We start from the raw sequence: 15298 nt of genomic DNA on the forward strand, positions 1-15298 counted from the left end.
ATAAATTGTTATCAGGTTAGACCCTGGTCCCTGCTAAACAGGGAATCATCTGCTGTAATATGAATCACTTTATTGGGTTGAAAAGTCGAAGAGAACGTACCTGAAAGATGAATCTAAATAGAAACTAAAATAATTTTCACCATCTTAAAGCCACTTCTGTGTTTTTATAATTATTCTCATTGTTTACATTGAGCACTTGATTAATATTTGCTTCAAAGCAAAATACCAAATCCTTTCTCCCCCAAGTGGGGAATATCTCCGTAAAAGTAATGTTTACTGAAATTAGATATTTAAACTAGACAAAAACACAGATAATGAAAAGTTTTGCCCCAATATATTTTTTGTGTAAAAGATTAATATCGAGTGATTACAATTGCTGCAGAATTGAAGCTCACATTGAATTCAGAATGATACATTCTTCAACACCTCTGCAAGCTGTAAATTTCAGCCTTTTCTGGGTTCTGTTTCCTTAGATGTTTTGTTAAATTTAGTTCAAAACACAACCTGTATGTCCTTAGTCTGTTCTTTGTTTACTGTGGTTAAAACAATGTTGTAGAAAACAGAAGCATTTTCAAGACACATGCCCAGTATGAAGGAAAGATCGGGGAAATAGATTTCAGTTTCTTTCTGATGAATGTTCTGTTGAACAACCCCTTTTGAAAACTCCTTTCAAGGACAATTTTGTTTTGTTTTTCCTTTTATGTTATTCTTTGTATTTATGAAATACTTTGGAAAGAAATGAAGAAGACATTGATACATAGTTTTATATTAAATGTGGGTTAATTCTTAATTCAATTTACAGGCTACTCTTTCTACTTGTCATACTCTTAGGGACTGAGTATCTCAGTGTCTGTGATTCTGACCTTTTGCATTCCGTTGTTTTGGACACAAGTGAAACTAAAATCTGTATCTTATTTAAACTGAAAAACCCACAGCACTCCTAGAAAATTGAGTTAGAAAGTATAACTATTATTTGTAAGTCCTAAGCTGTAAAATTTGTATGCATGTAACTTTAATCGTAAAACTCCTCAGATTCTTATTTATGAATGTTTGCAACTTTTTCCCCCACAATAATATCAGTTCTAGAAGCAGTTTACATTAATTGCAACTTTTTCAGTAGTTTACATTAAATGAAACTTTTTTCAAGTGAGACCTTGTTTTAGTGTGCATAAGACTGTAAAATTATCTGCATTTTCAGAGGCCGTTGGGAGTTGCTTGGGAGAAATAGGTCCCATGGATTTCTCCACCATAGCTCTTCAGCGTGCTGAAAATGCACTGGAATCTAAAGCAGCAGACTTCCTTGAAGATAGAAAACTTCAGTGGGTCTTCATAATGTTAACTCAAATAAATATTGCTTTAACAGATAATTGGTAAGTATATTTGTTTATTTCATTTTAGTTCAAAGCTTAATACGGACCATTAAGTTGTACTTTGTTCAAGTCAACTCAGAGTAATGCTCTGAAAGTGTTACGGGCAGATGTTAATGTCCACCCATGTGCCTCTTCAAGGCTCATCTTACTTAACTAATCAAACTTAGGAAGCTTTCTATTTCCTAGAAATTCACAGTATCATAGAATCTTACGAGTTGGAAGGGACCTGAAAAGATCATCTAGTCCAACCCCCCTGCCAGAGCAGAGGACCACCTAGAGTAGGTCACACAGGAACTTGTCCAGGTGGGTTTTGAATGTCCTCAGAGAATGAGACTCCACAACCCATCTGGGCAGCCTGTTCCAGTGCTAATTCTCCAGTTCCAAATTATCTAGTTGGACTTGAGCCAGAGAGTCTCTACTGTAAAGGAGAGCAGTGCTATGAAGTAAATACTGAAGCTTTGCTTTATAACAAAATAAGCAATGACATATCCTAATCCAAAATTTTCTGTTGTTAGATTGTGCAATTATTTGTCTTGTATGTTTATAAAGGGGATTGTGAAAGTAAAATATCTGAATTACTAATAATACTGTTGGGTATGTTATTCTTTCAGTATTGATGTTAGAGCTGCTGCTGTTTCCTGTTTGAAGAACATATTAGCCACCAAGTCTGGCAGTGAATTTTGGGAAGTTTATAAAAGTAAAGCTGATCCCATGTTAATCTATCTACAGCCTTTCAGAATGTCGAGGAAAAAGGTAATTCTCCGGTATACAGTATTTATATGGCATATGGGGCAGAGAAAACATACAAATACTTTGTTTTTAAGATAAATTTGTAAATGTTTTTGAGCTTGGCATTGAATGCAAAACCTGCACTTTTCATCAGTCTGACTACAAATGTGATTGCTTTTATACATCTCTCTTTTCTGTTTCAGCGTTGGTGACTTCTTCACATAGAAAATTATCAATTTATTGTTGGAAAGCTGTGTAACTCTATTATTAGACAGCTTTTCTTATCCGCTCAGTAACGTCAGGATTCCAGATCATTTCAGGCAAAAACTTAGTGGTAAATAAGTCAGGAAAAAAGTACATAATTAACCATAGATTGTATACTTCCTAATTTTCAGACTTTTGGTTTGTAACCCCAGTGTGATGTCTATTGTGGCCTAGTTCATATTACCAGAATTTTAATACTCCAGATTGCCTTGGAAAACTTTATCTTTGCATTAACAAAATTGATATTGTCAATCAATTAAAGCACAGACAATATTTAATAAGTTGTAATCTATTGCAGATTGCAGTCTGTTTTTTTAAAAATGCCATAGAATTTATTTATATTTTCAGTATATGTATGCTTTACTTCTAGTTTTTTGTAGTACCTGCTAATGATACCGAGGGTGCTTTAGAAACTCTGGATGATACAAACCTATGGATTCCTCTGAGAGAAAGTCATGAGACCTGGATCAAACGCCTAACTAGTTCAATACTGGATAGTGGGGGTGTACAAAATGAAGTGCTCCAGTTAATGAAGCCACTGTGTGAGGTGAGCTAAACTAAACAAATATATATATATGTATGTGCATTGTGATGCACAAAAATAGATGATTACTCATCTTAAAAGCAAGTAGTGATTTCTGCTATCAAGTTACTACTTTTTCTTAACAGTAATTCAGATCCTTCCTAGTCAGATATTGCAGATACCTATCTAATTTCTCTTGAAATACAAGACTGGAGAGATAATTGTAAACATAGATTAACTTTACATGACTAATACCAGCATAGGTATATTAAGTGGTTTACATTTTTCATATTACATGTCCTTTCTCAAACTTGATGTATTTCTTTGAGTAGTTGTCAGTATGGTTATAAACTGAGAAATAAATGCTTTTGATTGCTTTACTTAGCAGCTGCTGTTCATGGTTATTTCACAGGTGAAAACAGACTTGTGTCAAACTTTGCTCCCATACCTGATTCATGATATCCTTCTTCATGACTCAGATGAATCTCAGAGAAATCTTTTATCAGTTCATATCCAGAAGTTTTTTACTGCCTGTTGCAGATTTGCCTCATCTAGTAGATCATCTACTCCTCCAAATTCTGATTCAGGTAATAACATAATATTTTTGTTTCAGCTGAAAGAAGGATTCTGATTGTGACAAAGTTCTCTTCTGAAATCAAATTTGTGATGCAAATGGAATATTAGAAGCTTCTGTTCAATTGTTTGATCTTTTTCAGTGGAGATACCAGTAATTTTTAAGGTGTTCATTGTCAGCACCCAAGTGATTTTGTGTGTAACAACTTCTTCACAAAAGGATAATGTTTGTTACCTGCTGAATTTTGACATGATCCCATGATGTGCACTGCAAGACTTAGTTTTGGACTGTCTCTTAAAATGACTAGTTGGCAGTTAAATTCCTCTTTTCCTTGAACAAGAGCAATTAAAGGCAGTTTCCACCTGTTTTTTTCCTCTTGGAAAAAAGACTAACCCTTGCTTTAGCTTCTGCCTAATATTGATTATGTCCTCCCTATACTCTCAAAAGACCTATTTCATTCCAGCAGAATGAAAGGAAGTTGTAATTAAAAGAACTGCAACTGAGTATGAGTAATGCTGTAAGTTCTATTAAAAACAAAGCACCTTCTAATCAAACTAGCTAATATTCTTTTCAATTTGATTGTGACTTAAGTTAGCAGAAATCTGTAAAAAATGAAATCTTTGTTATTAGACTATGAGAATGCACTTACTTTAGGAGCTGAAATAATGTATTTCTTTTACGTTTGTGTTTCACATAAGTAACACAAATATGGTAACTTCAGGTTTATTTTTGTATGTGTGTGAAATAGCTACTCTGCTGTATCTTCCAACTTCCTTCTTCAGTAAGAAATCACCAAAGGAGTGGGTCTGTACAATGTCTTGCAGTCATGCAAGCTTCAGGTTGCCAGAGAGGAAAAGGAACCCTTAGGATTGCAGTTTGTACGAAGAGTGATGTAAATAAGCCTAATGATACTAGGAGTATTTTAAGGCACTTTTTATACATGCTGACTAGCCTAGCCAGAAAGACTGAAGCAATATTCTTCACTTTTTTTAAGTCAGAAAACAAGCTGTTCCCACAATTCAGATAGTTTTATTAGTGTCTCACTTTGTAAGATAGAAAAGAATTATCAGTCTCCTGTTTCCTTTGTGTAAGCAGCCTCGAAAATTGCTGCACAAATTTATGCTCAACTGTTCAGAGTAACCCAAAATGTTCTTTGAAAAATACAAAGCATTTTTTCTAAGTTTTATAAGCTTGCAGTTAATTCAGTGACACGAACGAGCAAATGGTAGAGGCTTCTTCAAACATCATGATTCCATGCAAGGCATCTTACTGAGGCATTAAGAGCAAACTTCAGAAGAAAAACTGTCCAAAAAAAATACATTAAGTAGTATGCAGCTTGTTATCCGTGTAGATGTTTACAGATAAACTGGAGGTGCACTAGCCAACAGAGCAAAGATGTGTGAATTCCAAAGTTGTACTGACAGAACATCAGCAGTATGCAAAATAAAAATTTTAAACATCTGCTGACTACCAGTTTCTTCAAGGAGAAACTCTTACCCCATCAAAATAGAGAGAAAAATCTTCCTAGAAAACCTAGATAAATTTCCTTCTGATTCATCAAGTCCTAAACTGCGGCAAAGACCAAGCAGTTACACATCAAAGAGTTAAGTGCTTCCTGTTGATCCATTTTGAGTGAGTTGAAGGAATTGACTGTTAATCTTCACAGTTTAAAGCATAAGTACTGTGAGGGTGACTGAGCAGTGGCACAGGCTGCCCAGGGAAGTTGTGGAGTCTCCTTCTTTGAAGGTCTTCAAGACCCGCCTGGACATGACCCTATGCGACCTGATCTAGATTGACCTGCTTCTGCAGGGGGGTTGGACTAGATGATCTCTAAACGTCCCTTCCAACTCTACCATTTTATGATTCTATGATAAGTAGTGTGACTGTCATGCCAATCAGTGCTCTACCTGAGAAATCAAACCTAATCTTGCCAAATGCTTGACAAGAGTAAGGCCCGCCAAACTGCAAATGAAGAATAGTGTTTACTTCCTGCGTGTCAGTCTGGTCAGAACCATATGTCAGTTGAACCTGTTGTTTTTCAGAGAAGATGTAACTTTTTTTTTTTGTAGAATGAACCTTTCAAAAGACATGTTCAATTATTTCTCCTTAGAGTTTATGTATGATGCCATGAATAAACAGACACCATTTTCTGTCTGTAAGCTTCTTGTTAGCAAATGAGTATATAAACACTGTGCTGACAGCTTATAGTTACTGTTATAGTCATTTGGTCTGTTGTTTAACAAATTCTGAAGAAGAACTTTTTTCTTGGCCAATGCGTTTTCCTTCCTCTGACTCAGTATGAAAGTACCCAAAGGTAGTTCATTTAGAAATTGTCAGTTATTCATTGGATCAAATTATAGAAGAGGAAGTAGCAAGCTATTTAGAATGCTGACTGCACAGTGCTAACAAGATTGGGCCCTGCCTGTGAGACACTATGTCTACACTTGGAAGTTGTACAGCACTTGGAGATTGATCTGGAAAGCAGAATGTCATGGTGGGTCAGGAACTGAAAGTCTTTTGAAACTTAAGTGTGTGGGAGATGACTTATAAAGGAATTGGTGTTCCTTCCATAAAGTCCTTGATAACAGTGGAAAGTGTTTTTCATTTCTGTTTGTTGGAACACACAAAATGCCCAGATACTTTTTTTTTTTTAAATGGCTTTTGCTTCCTTTGGGGACTATTTCTAATTTTGCATCTGACTTTAGTGAAGTAGCAATCAAACTTTTACTTATGCTTCCCTGTTTCTTGCTTCTTGTCATTTATAAATGAAAAATGTCCAGCAAAATAAAACCATGCTAACCCAATGACCAGAACACAACCTGTAGCCATCTGATTTTTTTCTTAATCCAGAAGAAGGGCACGTAAATAGAAATTCTTTAAAAGTATGTGTCTATGTGGGAAAGTTAGTTTTTTATGTATAAGCATGCAATACAGACTATAAATACTGCAATTCAGCTACTAATAAGTATTTTTGTGGCTCGGCCTCAGGCCTAAAGGAAGAGGGCTGCTATGGAGCTTTGTGCAATGATGTGGAATCATCTCTGAATTCTGTAAGAAGAAACAGAATCTGTAAATTACTAATGCAAAGATAATTTGATCAAGAAATTTGTTGCTAACATCATATAAGGAAGTTAAATACATTTTGTGACAAATTCTAATTTAATCTTGGAAATGCTTTCCAAGGAAGTTCTTAGTTATTTTCTTGAGTACAAAATGCACCTTTTTGTTTTCTAAATGGATGCGTGATGATGAACATTCATGATATTATTTCTTTTGAAATATACACCTCAGAGCAAGAAACCCATAATTTTAGAAGCTTGGATAAAGTCTCTCGACGAGCCATGCTTGCTGTTGTTGATTACTTAAGAAGACAAAAGAGGTGAATTACAGTTTTCTAAAATGTTCATTTAATTTAATTCTGATTATTGTAAGATCTGTTTACACTCTAGATTAGGGAGGAAGAATGTGATAATGTCAGTTAAAAGAATGAAAGTATAGTAGCAGCCTTGCATTTGTTACACAATTGATATGGCTATCCCTAAAGGGTTCTAATTATGCTGAAGGAGTTTTGTAAAAGCTTTTTGTCTGATAAACTTTTTGCAATGTGAGTTTGAAGGGTGGGGAGCTAAGATAAAATTAGTCTTTGGAAGGCTTTAGAAATAGATTGTTATTTGTTTTGTTTAACGCTAGAGAGAAAGTCTGTTACAAAAATATTAAAGTCTTTATTTAATCAGATCTGTTTCAGGTACAGTTTTTGATGACAGCTTCTGGCTAGATCTGAATTATCTTGAGGTTGCTATAGCAGCCCAGTCATGTGCTGCTCACTTCACAGCCTTGCTCTACGCAGAAATCTATGCGGACAAGATAAATAAAGACAAACAGCAGGAAAGGTATAAGGCTTGAGGAGTGTGGTTTCTTGACATTTTCAGTATAATGGATCATGTTTTATGTTTCCTCATAGTGCTTTGTTATACGAAAAGTGATGGAAAGTAAAAAAATACCTCAGGTACCTGCAAGGTATTTCTACCAGTCCTTGAATGTGTCTAGTTTGCTAGCTGTGTCGCGCTCAAAATAGTACCATTTTTACTTCCAACCAGCAGGTTTTCTTAGTAGTGTGTGTTCTGGAGAAATTTCACTAAATCTAATACTTTTGAATACTAAAATATATTGAATCTCGCTTTCTAAATTGAACACTTTTCAGATTCTATGTTTCATAGTTAATAGCGTTCTTGTGGTTAAATTATGTCCAGAAGTGAATCAAGAGGAAAAAGAAACCACAGAATGATGACTAGAATTGTGTGGGTAAAGCTGAGTGATCCATGTAGAAGGATCATAATCATAATTATCTTTGTCTTCTAGTCTAGCAAGATCAAAATATGAAACTAGTTTACTAGATTCATTTTGGCAACAAATAACTCAAGGCAGTGAGTATATAATAAAAGTATGGTTGTAAGCATATCCGTTACATAGTTGCATTTATTCTTTCCCAGAAGAGCATATGCTTGCTTCAGGCATTCACAAAAGCAATTTAATTTAATAGCAGGTTAGATATTACAAGATGGGTTGTTTTTTATTCTCTGAAAAAACACCTTAATGTTCAAGTCCCTTGATGTTGATATTTTCAGTTCAACTGATCACTTTGTCTGTCTGGGGGAGAGCTATTTTGAATAACCTGGGGATATGACAAGTCTGATCTTGCATTTAGTATTTGTGCTCCTTACTTCTTAAGTGTTGTTTCAGAATTTCTTTAATACTTTGTATGAAATTTCATTTAACTTTACTAGCCGAAACATTTCTTTTAGGTCATCTTTTAAAGCAGCTAAGAGTTTGACATTTGAAGAAGAAAGTCAAAAAACAACTATTACTATTTTGAATGAAAAAAGTAAAGAAGAAACTGGCATAAGTTTGCAGGTACATGTGTGTGCTTTGTAATCCAAAAGTAAAGCTTCTTTTATAATTATAATTAACAGTAAGTTTCATCTGAGCTGAAGGCAGATCCAGTTGAACTTCAGAAACTATTTCAAAGTTCTCCATACACTCTAATTCACAGTGAACTAAATGGCCTTGCCAGACAAGTTAAATTGAGTATTTGTTCATGTGAAACATTAATTAACTGGCAAATTTTAAATTGCAGCAAAGCAGACTTTGTTCCCTGAAAGAACTGAACTCATGCTGGTAACCAGACAAGTATTTTTTAGTTTGATTTGTCTACTGGTTTTGGCAGGGGGATATTTCTTCAGAGAGTTATGTTCATTAAAAATCAGCAAGTGGTGTAGCAAGGTGTAGCAAGTTGCAATAATCAACCCCAAAGTAGTATTGTCTCCCACAAATGTATTTTATATGTAGAATCTGATTCAATAGCCTTGCCAAAGTTAGTTCTTTCTGTAGTTCATTATTCCAGAACTGTGCTTGCGTATATTCAGAATGAATTCACCCCTCAGTCTCCTCCAAGCTAAAGAGCCCCAGCTCCCTCAGCCTTTCATCAGAAGGGAGATGCTCCACTCCTTTCATCATCTTTGTGGCCCTTCAGCTCCCTGTCCTTTTGAACTGAGGGCGCAGAGCTGAACACAATAGTCAAGATGCAGTCTCACAAGGGCAGACAGAGAAGAGGAGGAGAACTTCTCTTGACCTACTGCCAACACCCCTTCTAATACACCCCAGGATGCCATTGGCCTTCTTGGTCATGAGGACACATTGCTGACTCATGCTTATCCTGATGTCCACCAGGACCCTCAGGTCCCTTTACCCTTCACTCCTCTCTAAGAGTTCATTCCCCAACCTGTACTGGCATATTGCTTACCTGGTATGTCTGATGTTCATTCAGCACTACTGCCTTTGCTTTCCTGTCCACCTAAGGCCCAGTGCTGCTTTTTTAATAACAGCAGGGAAGTTAGATAGTCCTGAAGAGTTTTACTAGACTACAAAACTTCTCTTCCTGTGATGATAGTAGGCTCAGATACTGCATAATGGAAAATGAAGCAATGATTACATGTTACATGGAAGGACTTATATTAATAAACTTAGATGATGTGTATGAAACTCACTTGAACTGGTTCCAAGAGAGGTAATTCTTTTTTTTATGGCACATGTTCTAGGACCTTCTGATGGACATATACAGAAGTATTGGAGAACCTGACAGTCTCTATGGCTGCGGTGGAGGAAGAATGCTACAGCCATTAGCACGGTAAAATTTATCAATGTTCTTTTGTTCCTTAAAGTCGGTACTTTAATTTATTAGTAAGTAACTTAAACTGCGAACTTCTTGTTTACTTACAACAGAATAAGAACATATGAACATGAAGCAGTGTGGGAGAAAGCCCTTGTAACATATGACCTTGAGGCAAGCCTCCCTCCATCTACTCGCCAGGCAGGAATAATAGAGGTAATTTTAATGTATAATGGGAAATGAATATTGGAATTGATATCCATTGTACTGAGAGTCATTTGTAGTAAATACAGAAGTTCTTTAGGACTAAAGAGATCTTTTTGGTCATCCAGTCTGACCCACTGTCATGCGCATTCAAACTATATAATATCGTAGAATCATAGAATGGTAGGGGTTGGAAGGGACCCTTATAGATCATCTAGTCCAACCCCCCTGCAGAAGCAGGTCCACCTAGATCAGGTCACATAGGAACATGTCCAGAAGAGTCTTGAAGACCTCCAAGGAAGGAGACTTCACAACCCCTCTGGGCAGCCTGTGCCACTGCTCCATCACCCTCACAGTGAAATAGTTTTTTCTTCTTGTGTTCCAGCTTCATCCCATTACCCCTTGTCCTGTTGCTAGCTACTATAGAAAAAAGGGATGTCCCAACCTCCTGACACTCACCATTTAGATATTTATAAATGTTAATAAGGTCACCCCTCAGTCTCCTCTTCTCTAGACTAAGCAACTCCAGTTCCCGCAGCCTTTCCTCGTATGAAAGATGTTCCAGTCCCCTGATGATCTGGGGATCAAAACATCTTTGTTCTGAAAACATCAAGTCTTCTAGTTCTCTTGTCACTCATTCATAATCCCTGTCCTGGGTAATGAATTTTGTAAAATATCTAAAAAAAACCCCCAAACATGTAATTTTATACAGAATTTGGTCAACTCATCAAATGACAGGATATAGAAAGTCATGCAATTGCTTGTTTTTGCCTTCTTATTCTTTAAACCACTCCATCATGACAACCATCTTACTGAAGCTGTGGTATTTCAGATCAAATAAATAGAATTTATGTTGTCTTGTTTGGATCCCTTAAAAATATGTTGCTTTTTTAGCCTAAAAATGTTTACACCAATATAATAATACAGCACAAATGTATCTGTATTTCCCCTCATTTCATTTTCCTATGGTACTTTACCTACCCCAAACTATTTAGTACTGTCGTTAAAGTCCTGTTGTGTTTCTCCCTCATAATGGTTGCACGCATAGCCTGGAGAAGTAATCACACTTACAAAGTCATTATGGTCTTCAAACAGATAATGGTGTAGGAGTTGTAGGAAACTTCTTCAGATCCCTACCAGGAAAAAAAATTCATTAAGAAGTAAAGCCAATTTTGGCTTACTACCCAGGAGCCATGGAAAGGAGAAATAATGAGCAGAAAGTTCATTTGAAACACAACATGGAAATTTCTTTGAAAGAATGCCAGCCACAGTAGTAATGAAACTCTTTTTCAAGGTTTGCAGTTATCAATAGTGTGATTAGAAGTTTTATTAAACAATTTTCATCTTACATAGTGATGAGTTTATAAATATTTATGGTTCTACCTTTCCTGCAAAGGCTTCTTTGTTTCCAAAGGTAAAACAGAGGCTTGTAAAAAATCAGTTCCATTTACTAAAGGAGTGAAACTAACTTTCAGTGATTTTTGTAATTCCAGGCTTTGCAGAATTTTGGGCTTTGCCACACTCTTTCCATGTATTTAAAAGGACTAGAACATGAAAACACCGAGTGGTGTGCAGAGCTACAGGAAATACGCTACCAGGCAGCGTGGAGGAATATGCAGTGGGGCCACATCTCTGCCATCAAGTAAACCAACTTACTTTTTTATTACTTCTTGAAGTGAAAGGCAGTGATTTCAGTTCCAAGCAGAAAGAAACATTAGAATTTCTTTTCTATAAAACAGGCCAACTAATTTGTCTTGTTCATTGGATTCAGAAGCGGTTGTTCTCCCTTAGGCCTGTCTGGTTTCTATGCATTCTTTTCATTCTCCTGGGAGACTGCACACAGACGATTCTTCTTTTTAGTTATTCATAACTATAAATTGAAGTTTTCCATTTTTGACTTGGAGAATATGTGTGTCTGAAGTACATATGAGGGATAGATAGTTTTTAATGTTTCATTTTTAAGCAAATGGGGAAAATATTACTTGGTAAGCCAAAAGAGATTATCAAGACCTAGATAAGCAACCACCACCATTGTTCTCTTCACTTGTGCAATGCTGGACAAATGGCATTATTCATTTCTTATGACTGGCCAGGATCTAGTGTGAACTCTGTCCTTTCCTAGTACATCTACATCATCACATCTTTTACGAGGAACAGGTAATAGATTCTCTACATTTTGACAAAATCAGAAGTTACATGATGAGATTATCTGTAACATTCTACATTAGCTTTTAGTAGTCCAGAGAATGGAGGATATTTCTTCTAAGACTCTTACCGAGAGATGGCTCAGGAGAACATATTTTTGATGTGTTCATTATCTTCTCCTGCACTGTCTTAAGATTATTGTTTAGAAGCACCGGAGGACTTCACAGACATATCCTGTTCAAGGACATGTGTCGTGCCACAATCAGAACAAACTTCCTATAGGTAGACTCTCTTTGTTCCTGGGTTAGGGTCTGGATAAACCTCTTTGGTTATGAACCTCCTAGGCAAACAGAATATGCAGATTTAATACAAAAGCAGAAAAACAATGTATAAAATGAAAAGAGAATGAGATGGCAGGAAAGAAGTGCTTTGAGGAAAAGCAGAAAGAAAAGTGAAAAGGGAAAACAGGAGAAAATGAAATTGCACACTGTGGAGTTTTTCAGACTTCCAATTTTCTTTTTCTTTTTTTTTCCTTTTAAAAAATATTTCTGAAGCTAAATGTGAATTGAAGCTATGGGCGTAATATGTATCTTTCAGCATAATGCTGTGAGAAATGTGTTCTGATTAAATTTTTGTTGTGCACTCAATTTTGTGTTGTGTTTTTGATACAACCTGGAACATATTCTCTGTATTCCAAACATTCTGACAACTGGTCTTTGGTTTGTTTTAAAAGAACAGCTGGAATTTGTAAAATCCTAAACCAATTTACAGTGTAAAGGCTTGCATTATTATTTTTCATTGTGCCAAAACAACAGCCAATCCAGCTGCAGAAAATACAATGCTAAAAGTATATTTGTCATAAAAACAAAATGGACTTCTTTTTTGAGAAATATAATTTTCCTTTTGTTTTATTTGTAAGAGACGAGACAGAAAGACCAGGCTACCATGAATCATTGTTTGATGCTCTTCAGTCTTTACGAGATAAAGAATTCTCCACTTTCTATGACACACTTAAAAATGCCAGGTAACTGTCTGCAAATGTTGTGCTGTTAGAGAGAGAGATGAGAGAGATGGAGTTTGTTATGTGTTTGTAATCATAAGTTACATATGCAAAACAGTTATGGGATTTTATGGGCTTAAATAAAGATTTACACATAGAATAAAATTGATACCTCACAATTGCAACCTTATTTGTAAGTTTTTAACTTACATTTGTCTTTTGTGCATATAGAACCTGTGTGCTAATTGAAGATACATTTCCTGTAGTGCACATCTCATACTTTGTGGTCCTCTTAAGTGGATTTGAATGATAAGTATTATGTAGCTGAGCTGTCACATAGGCTTTGGAGTTTATATATGCTTACTACATTTTCATTTATTGACAAACTTCATTTTTAAACTTTAATGATAATAGAAAATAATTCCCAATTGAACAGTTTTGCTGTTTAAACTCTCTTCCTTGTATAGAAATTATGTTATGGATATTTGGAATTACCTATGGATATTAAAAAAATAATTACTGTTTCTCTGTTAAATCCATAGAGTGAATGAAGTAGAAGAGCTGTGCAAAGGCAGTCTTGAGTCTGTTTATTCATTATATCCAACTCTTTGCAGACTACAGCTAATTGGAGAATTGGAAAATATAGGTCTGCTGTTCTCCAGGTATTTTTTTTAAGATTGTTTCATGCTTTATTCTCAGTTTTCAAGATTTTTGGTAATCAACTCAGTTCTTTCAGTTTTAATCACTTTCTTGGTGGACCAGTATTGCCATCAGTATTGTACCTGAATTCTTAACATTGCTTTGTAATCATAGGAAAGTATTTATCTCTATAGTGCTATTAACATTGATTTTTTTTTTCCTGCTACAGTTCTATCATTTTGGTAGCTTAAAGTCATCCTACATAAGATTTCCAGGACCTTATGAACCATTACTATTTGCAGTTAATGAATTTCCTAAGAAAATAATACATGTAACGACAACCTACATAGCTGCAGTATCACAGTTTGGAATTTATTTACATATTAATCCATATATGACCTGTGTTATAAAATAGGAATCTTGATCTATAATCTTTTATGTTTAGAATATGTTTGAATGGGGTTTCTTTTGCTGATGGACATTTAATGCAACAGGTTTTGATAAAGAATGTTTACAGTGAAGCTGTTCACCTTACTAATGTTGATCTCTTGATCTTCACATTTGTTAAAACTGGAAGCTTGAAGTTTATTCTTCGTGTTCGTTATTGGAGGAGTTTATGGACTGTTTCTTGATTTTGAACTAGGTTGTTCAAAACTTTGAGCTACCTCAGTAGTTTACTTTTGTTACTTCTCTTGCATTTCACTAATATTTAGCAAGAATTAATAACAGATATTTTTTTTCTTTTGGTAACAATTGTAGATCTGTTACTACTCAACAACTGAATGATACTTACTTGAAATGGCAGAGACAGTCCCAGCTGCTGAAGGACAGTGACTTCAGTTTCCAGGAACCTATCATGGCTCTGCGCACTGTGATTTTGGAGATCTTGCTTGAAAAGGAGAATGAAAATAACACAAGAGAATGTATAAAAGACATTCTGACCAAACATCTAGTGGAGCTCTCTAGATTGGCAAGAACTGCTAAAAATACACAGGTAAGAAATTTTCATGGGTTTTTTTAACTTTGACTTTTAGTTACAGAAGAAGATTAAAATAGGAGCGCCGTATTTTGGGAGGATTACAAGGTTCTGAAAGATTGGGCTGGTGTATTTCTGAAAACATTGCCATTCTAGCCTCTTCAGTATTGTAGGTCGTGTGCAAACTTTGGGGCATACTTCTGGGCCTTCTCTATCTTTCAGACCATGGGATAATAACCCTTTCCTCTTGGCACACTAGCAGCTGACAACATTGAGTGTCTGATATAAGTTTCTGAGGGAGAACTCTCTGCAACTAATGGCTTTTATTCCTCTTTGGTGCCACTATCATCTGTCAGGAGAAGGAAGTGTCATACAGAATCATCATACTGGTTCCTGAAGTACCCAGAGTTACTTTGGCATTTACAGGCATTCTCACTTTGCTTATTTAAAAGTTTGATTGATTTGGTTATTGATTGGACAACTTGTGAATATACACTTTAGTCTTGATCTTTGGCATTATTAAAAAGATGTTTGATCTTTGTGCTATACTACTTACATTAGATTAGGAAGTATTGAGGATGTTACTTCACCAATGATACGAATGAAGGGATAGGCATGCAAATGAATTAGTGTATGGTGGTGCCATTTTTCTTACTGTTTTTCTGTAGTCTCTTAGGATGTAATAATAATCACAAAACTAAAATTACA

The 15298-nt window shown here is 35.5% G+C and overlaps 1 protein-coding gene across 7 annotated transcripts in view; it reads left to right on the top strand.

The window, feature by feature from the left end:
- The window catches only part of ATM (ATM serine/threonine kinase), a 68873-nt gene that overhangs the window by 36838 nt on the left and 16737 nt on the right, over window positions 1-15298 (top strand). For all 7 annotated transcript variants that reach the window (XM_061991958.1, XM_061991968.1, XM_061991976.1 and 4 more), the window contains 13 exons: window positions 1199-1370; window positions 1982-2123; window positions 2734-2910; window positions 3299-3473; window positions 6752-6839; window positions 7195-7350; window positions 8263-8371; window positions 9556-9644; window positions 9740-9842; window positions 11324-11472; window positions 12895-12999; window positions 13518-13637; window positions 14374-14608. In XM_061991958.1, the coding sequence (XP_061847942.1) occupies window positions 1199-1370; window positions 1982-2123; window positions 2734-2910; window positions 3299-3473; window positions 6752-6839; window positions 7195-7350; window positions 8263-8371; window positions 9556-9644; window positions 9740-9842; window positions 11324-11472; window positions 12895-12999; window positions 13518-13637; window positions 14374-14608 (1820 nt within the window). The remainder of the gene's footprint in view (window positions 1-1198; window positions 1371-1981; window positions 2124-2733; window positions 2911-3298; window positions 3474-6751; window positions 6840-7194; window positions 7351-8262; window positions 8372-9555; window positions 9645-9739; window positions 9843-11323; window positions 11473-12894; window positions 13000-13517; window positions 13638-14373; window positions 14609-15298) is intronic.

This window comes from Colius striatus, chromosome 1, assembly GCF_028858725.1.
Source record: "Colius striatus isolate bColStr4 chromosome 1, bColStr4.1.hap1, whole genome shotgun sequence".
NCBI lineage: Eukaryota > Metazoa > Chordata > Aves > Coliiformes > Coliidae > Colius > Colius striatus.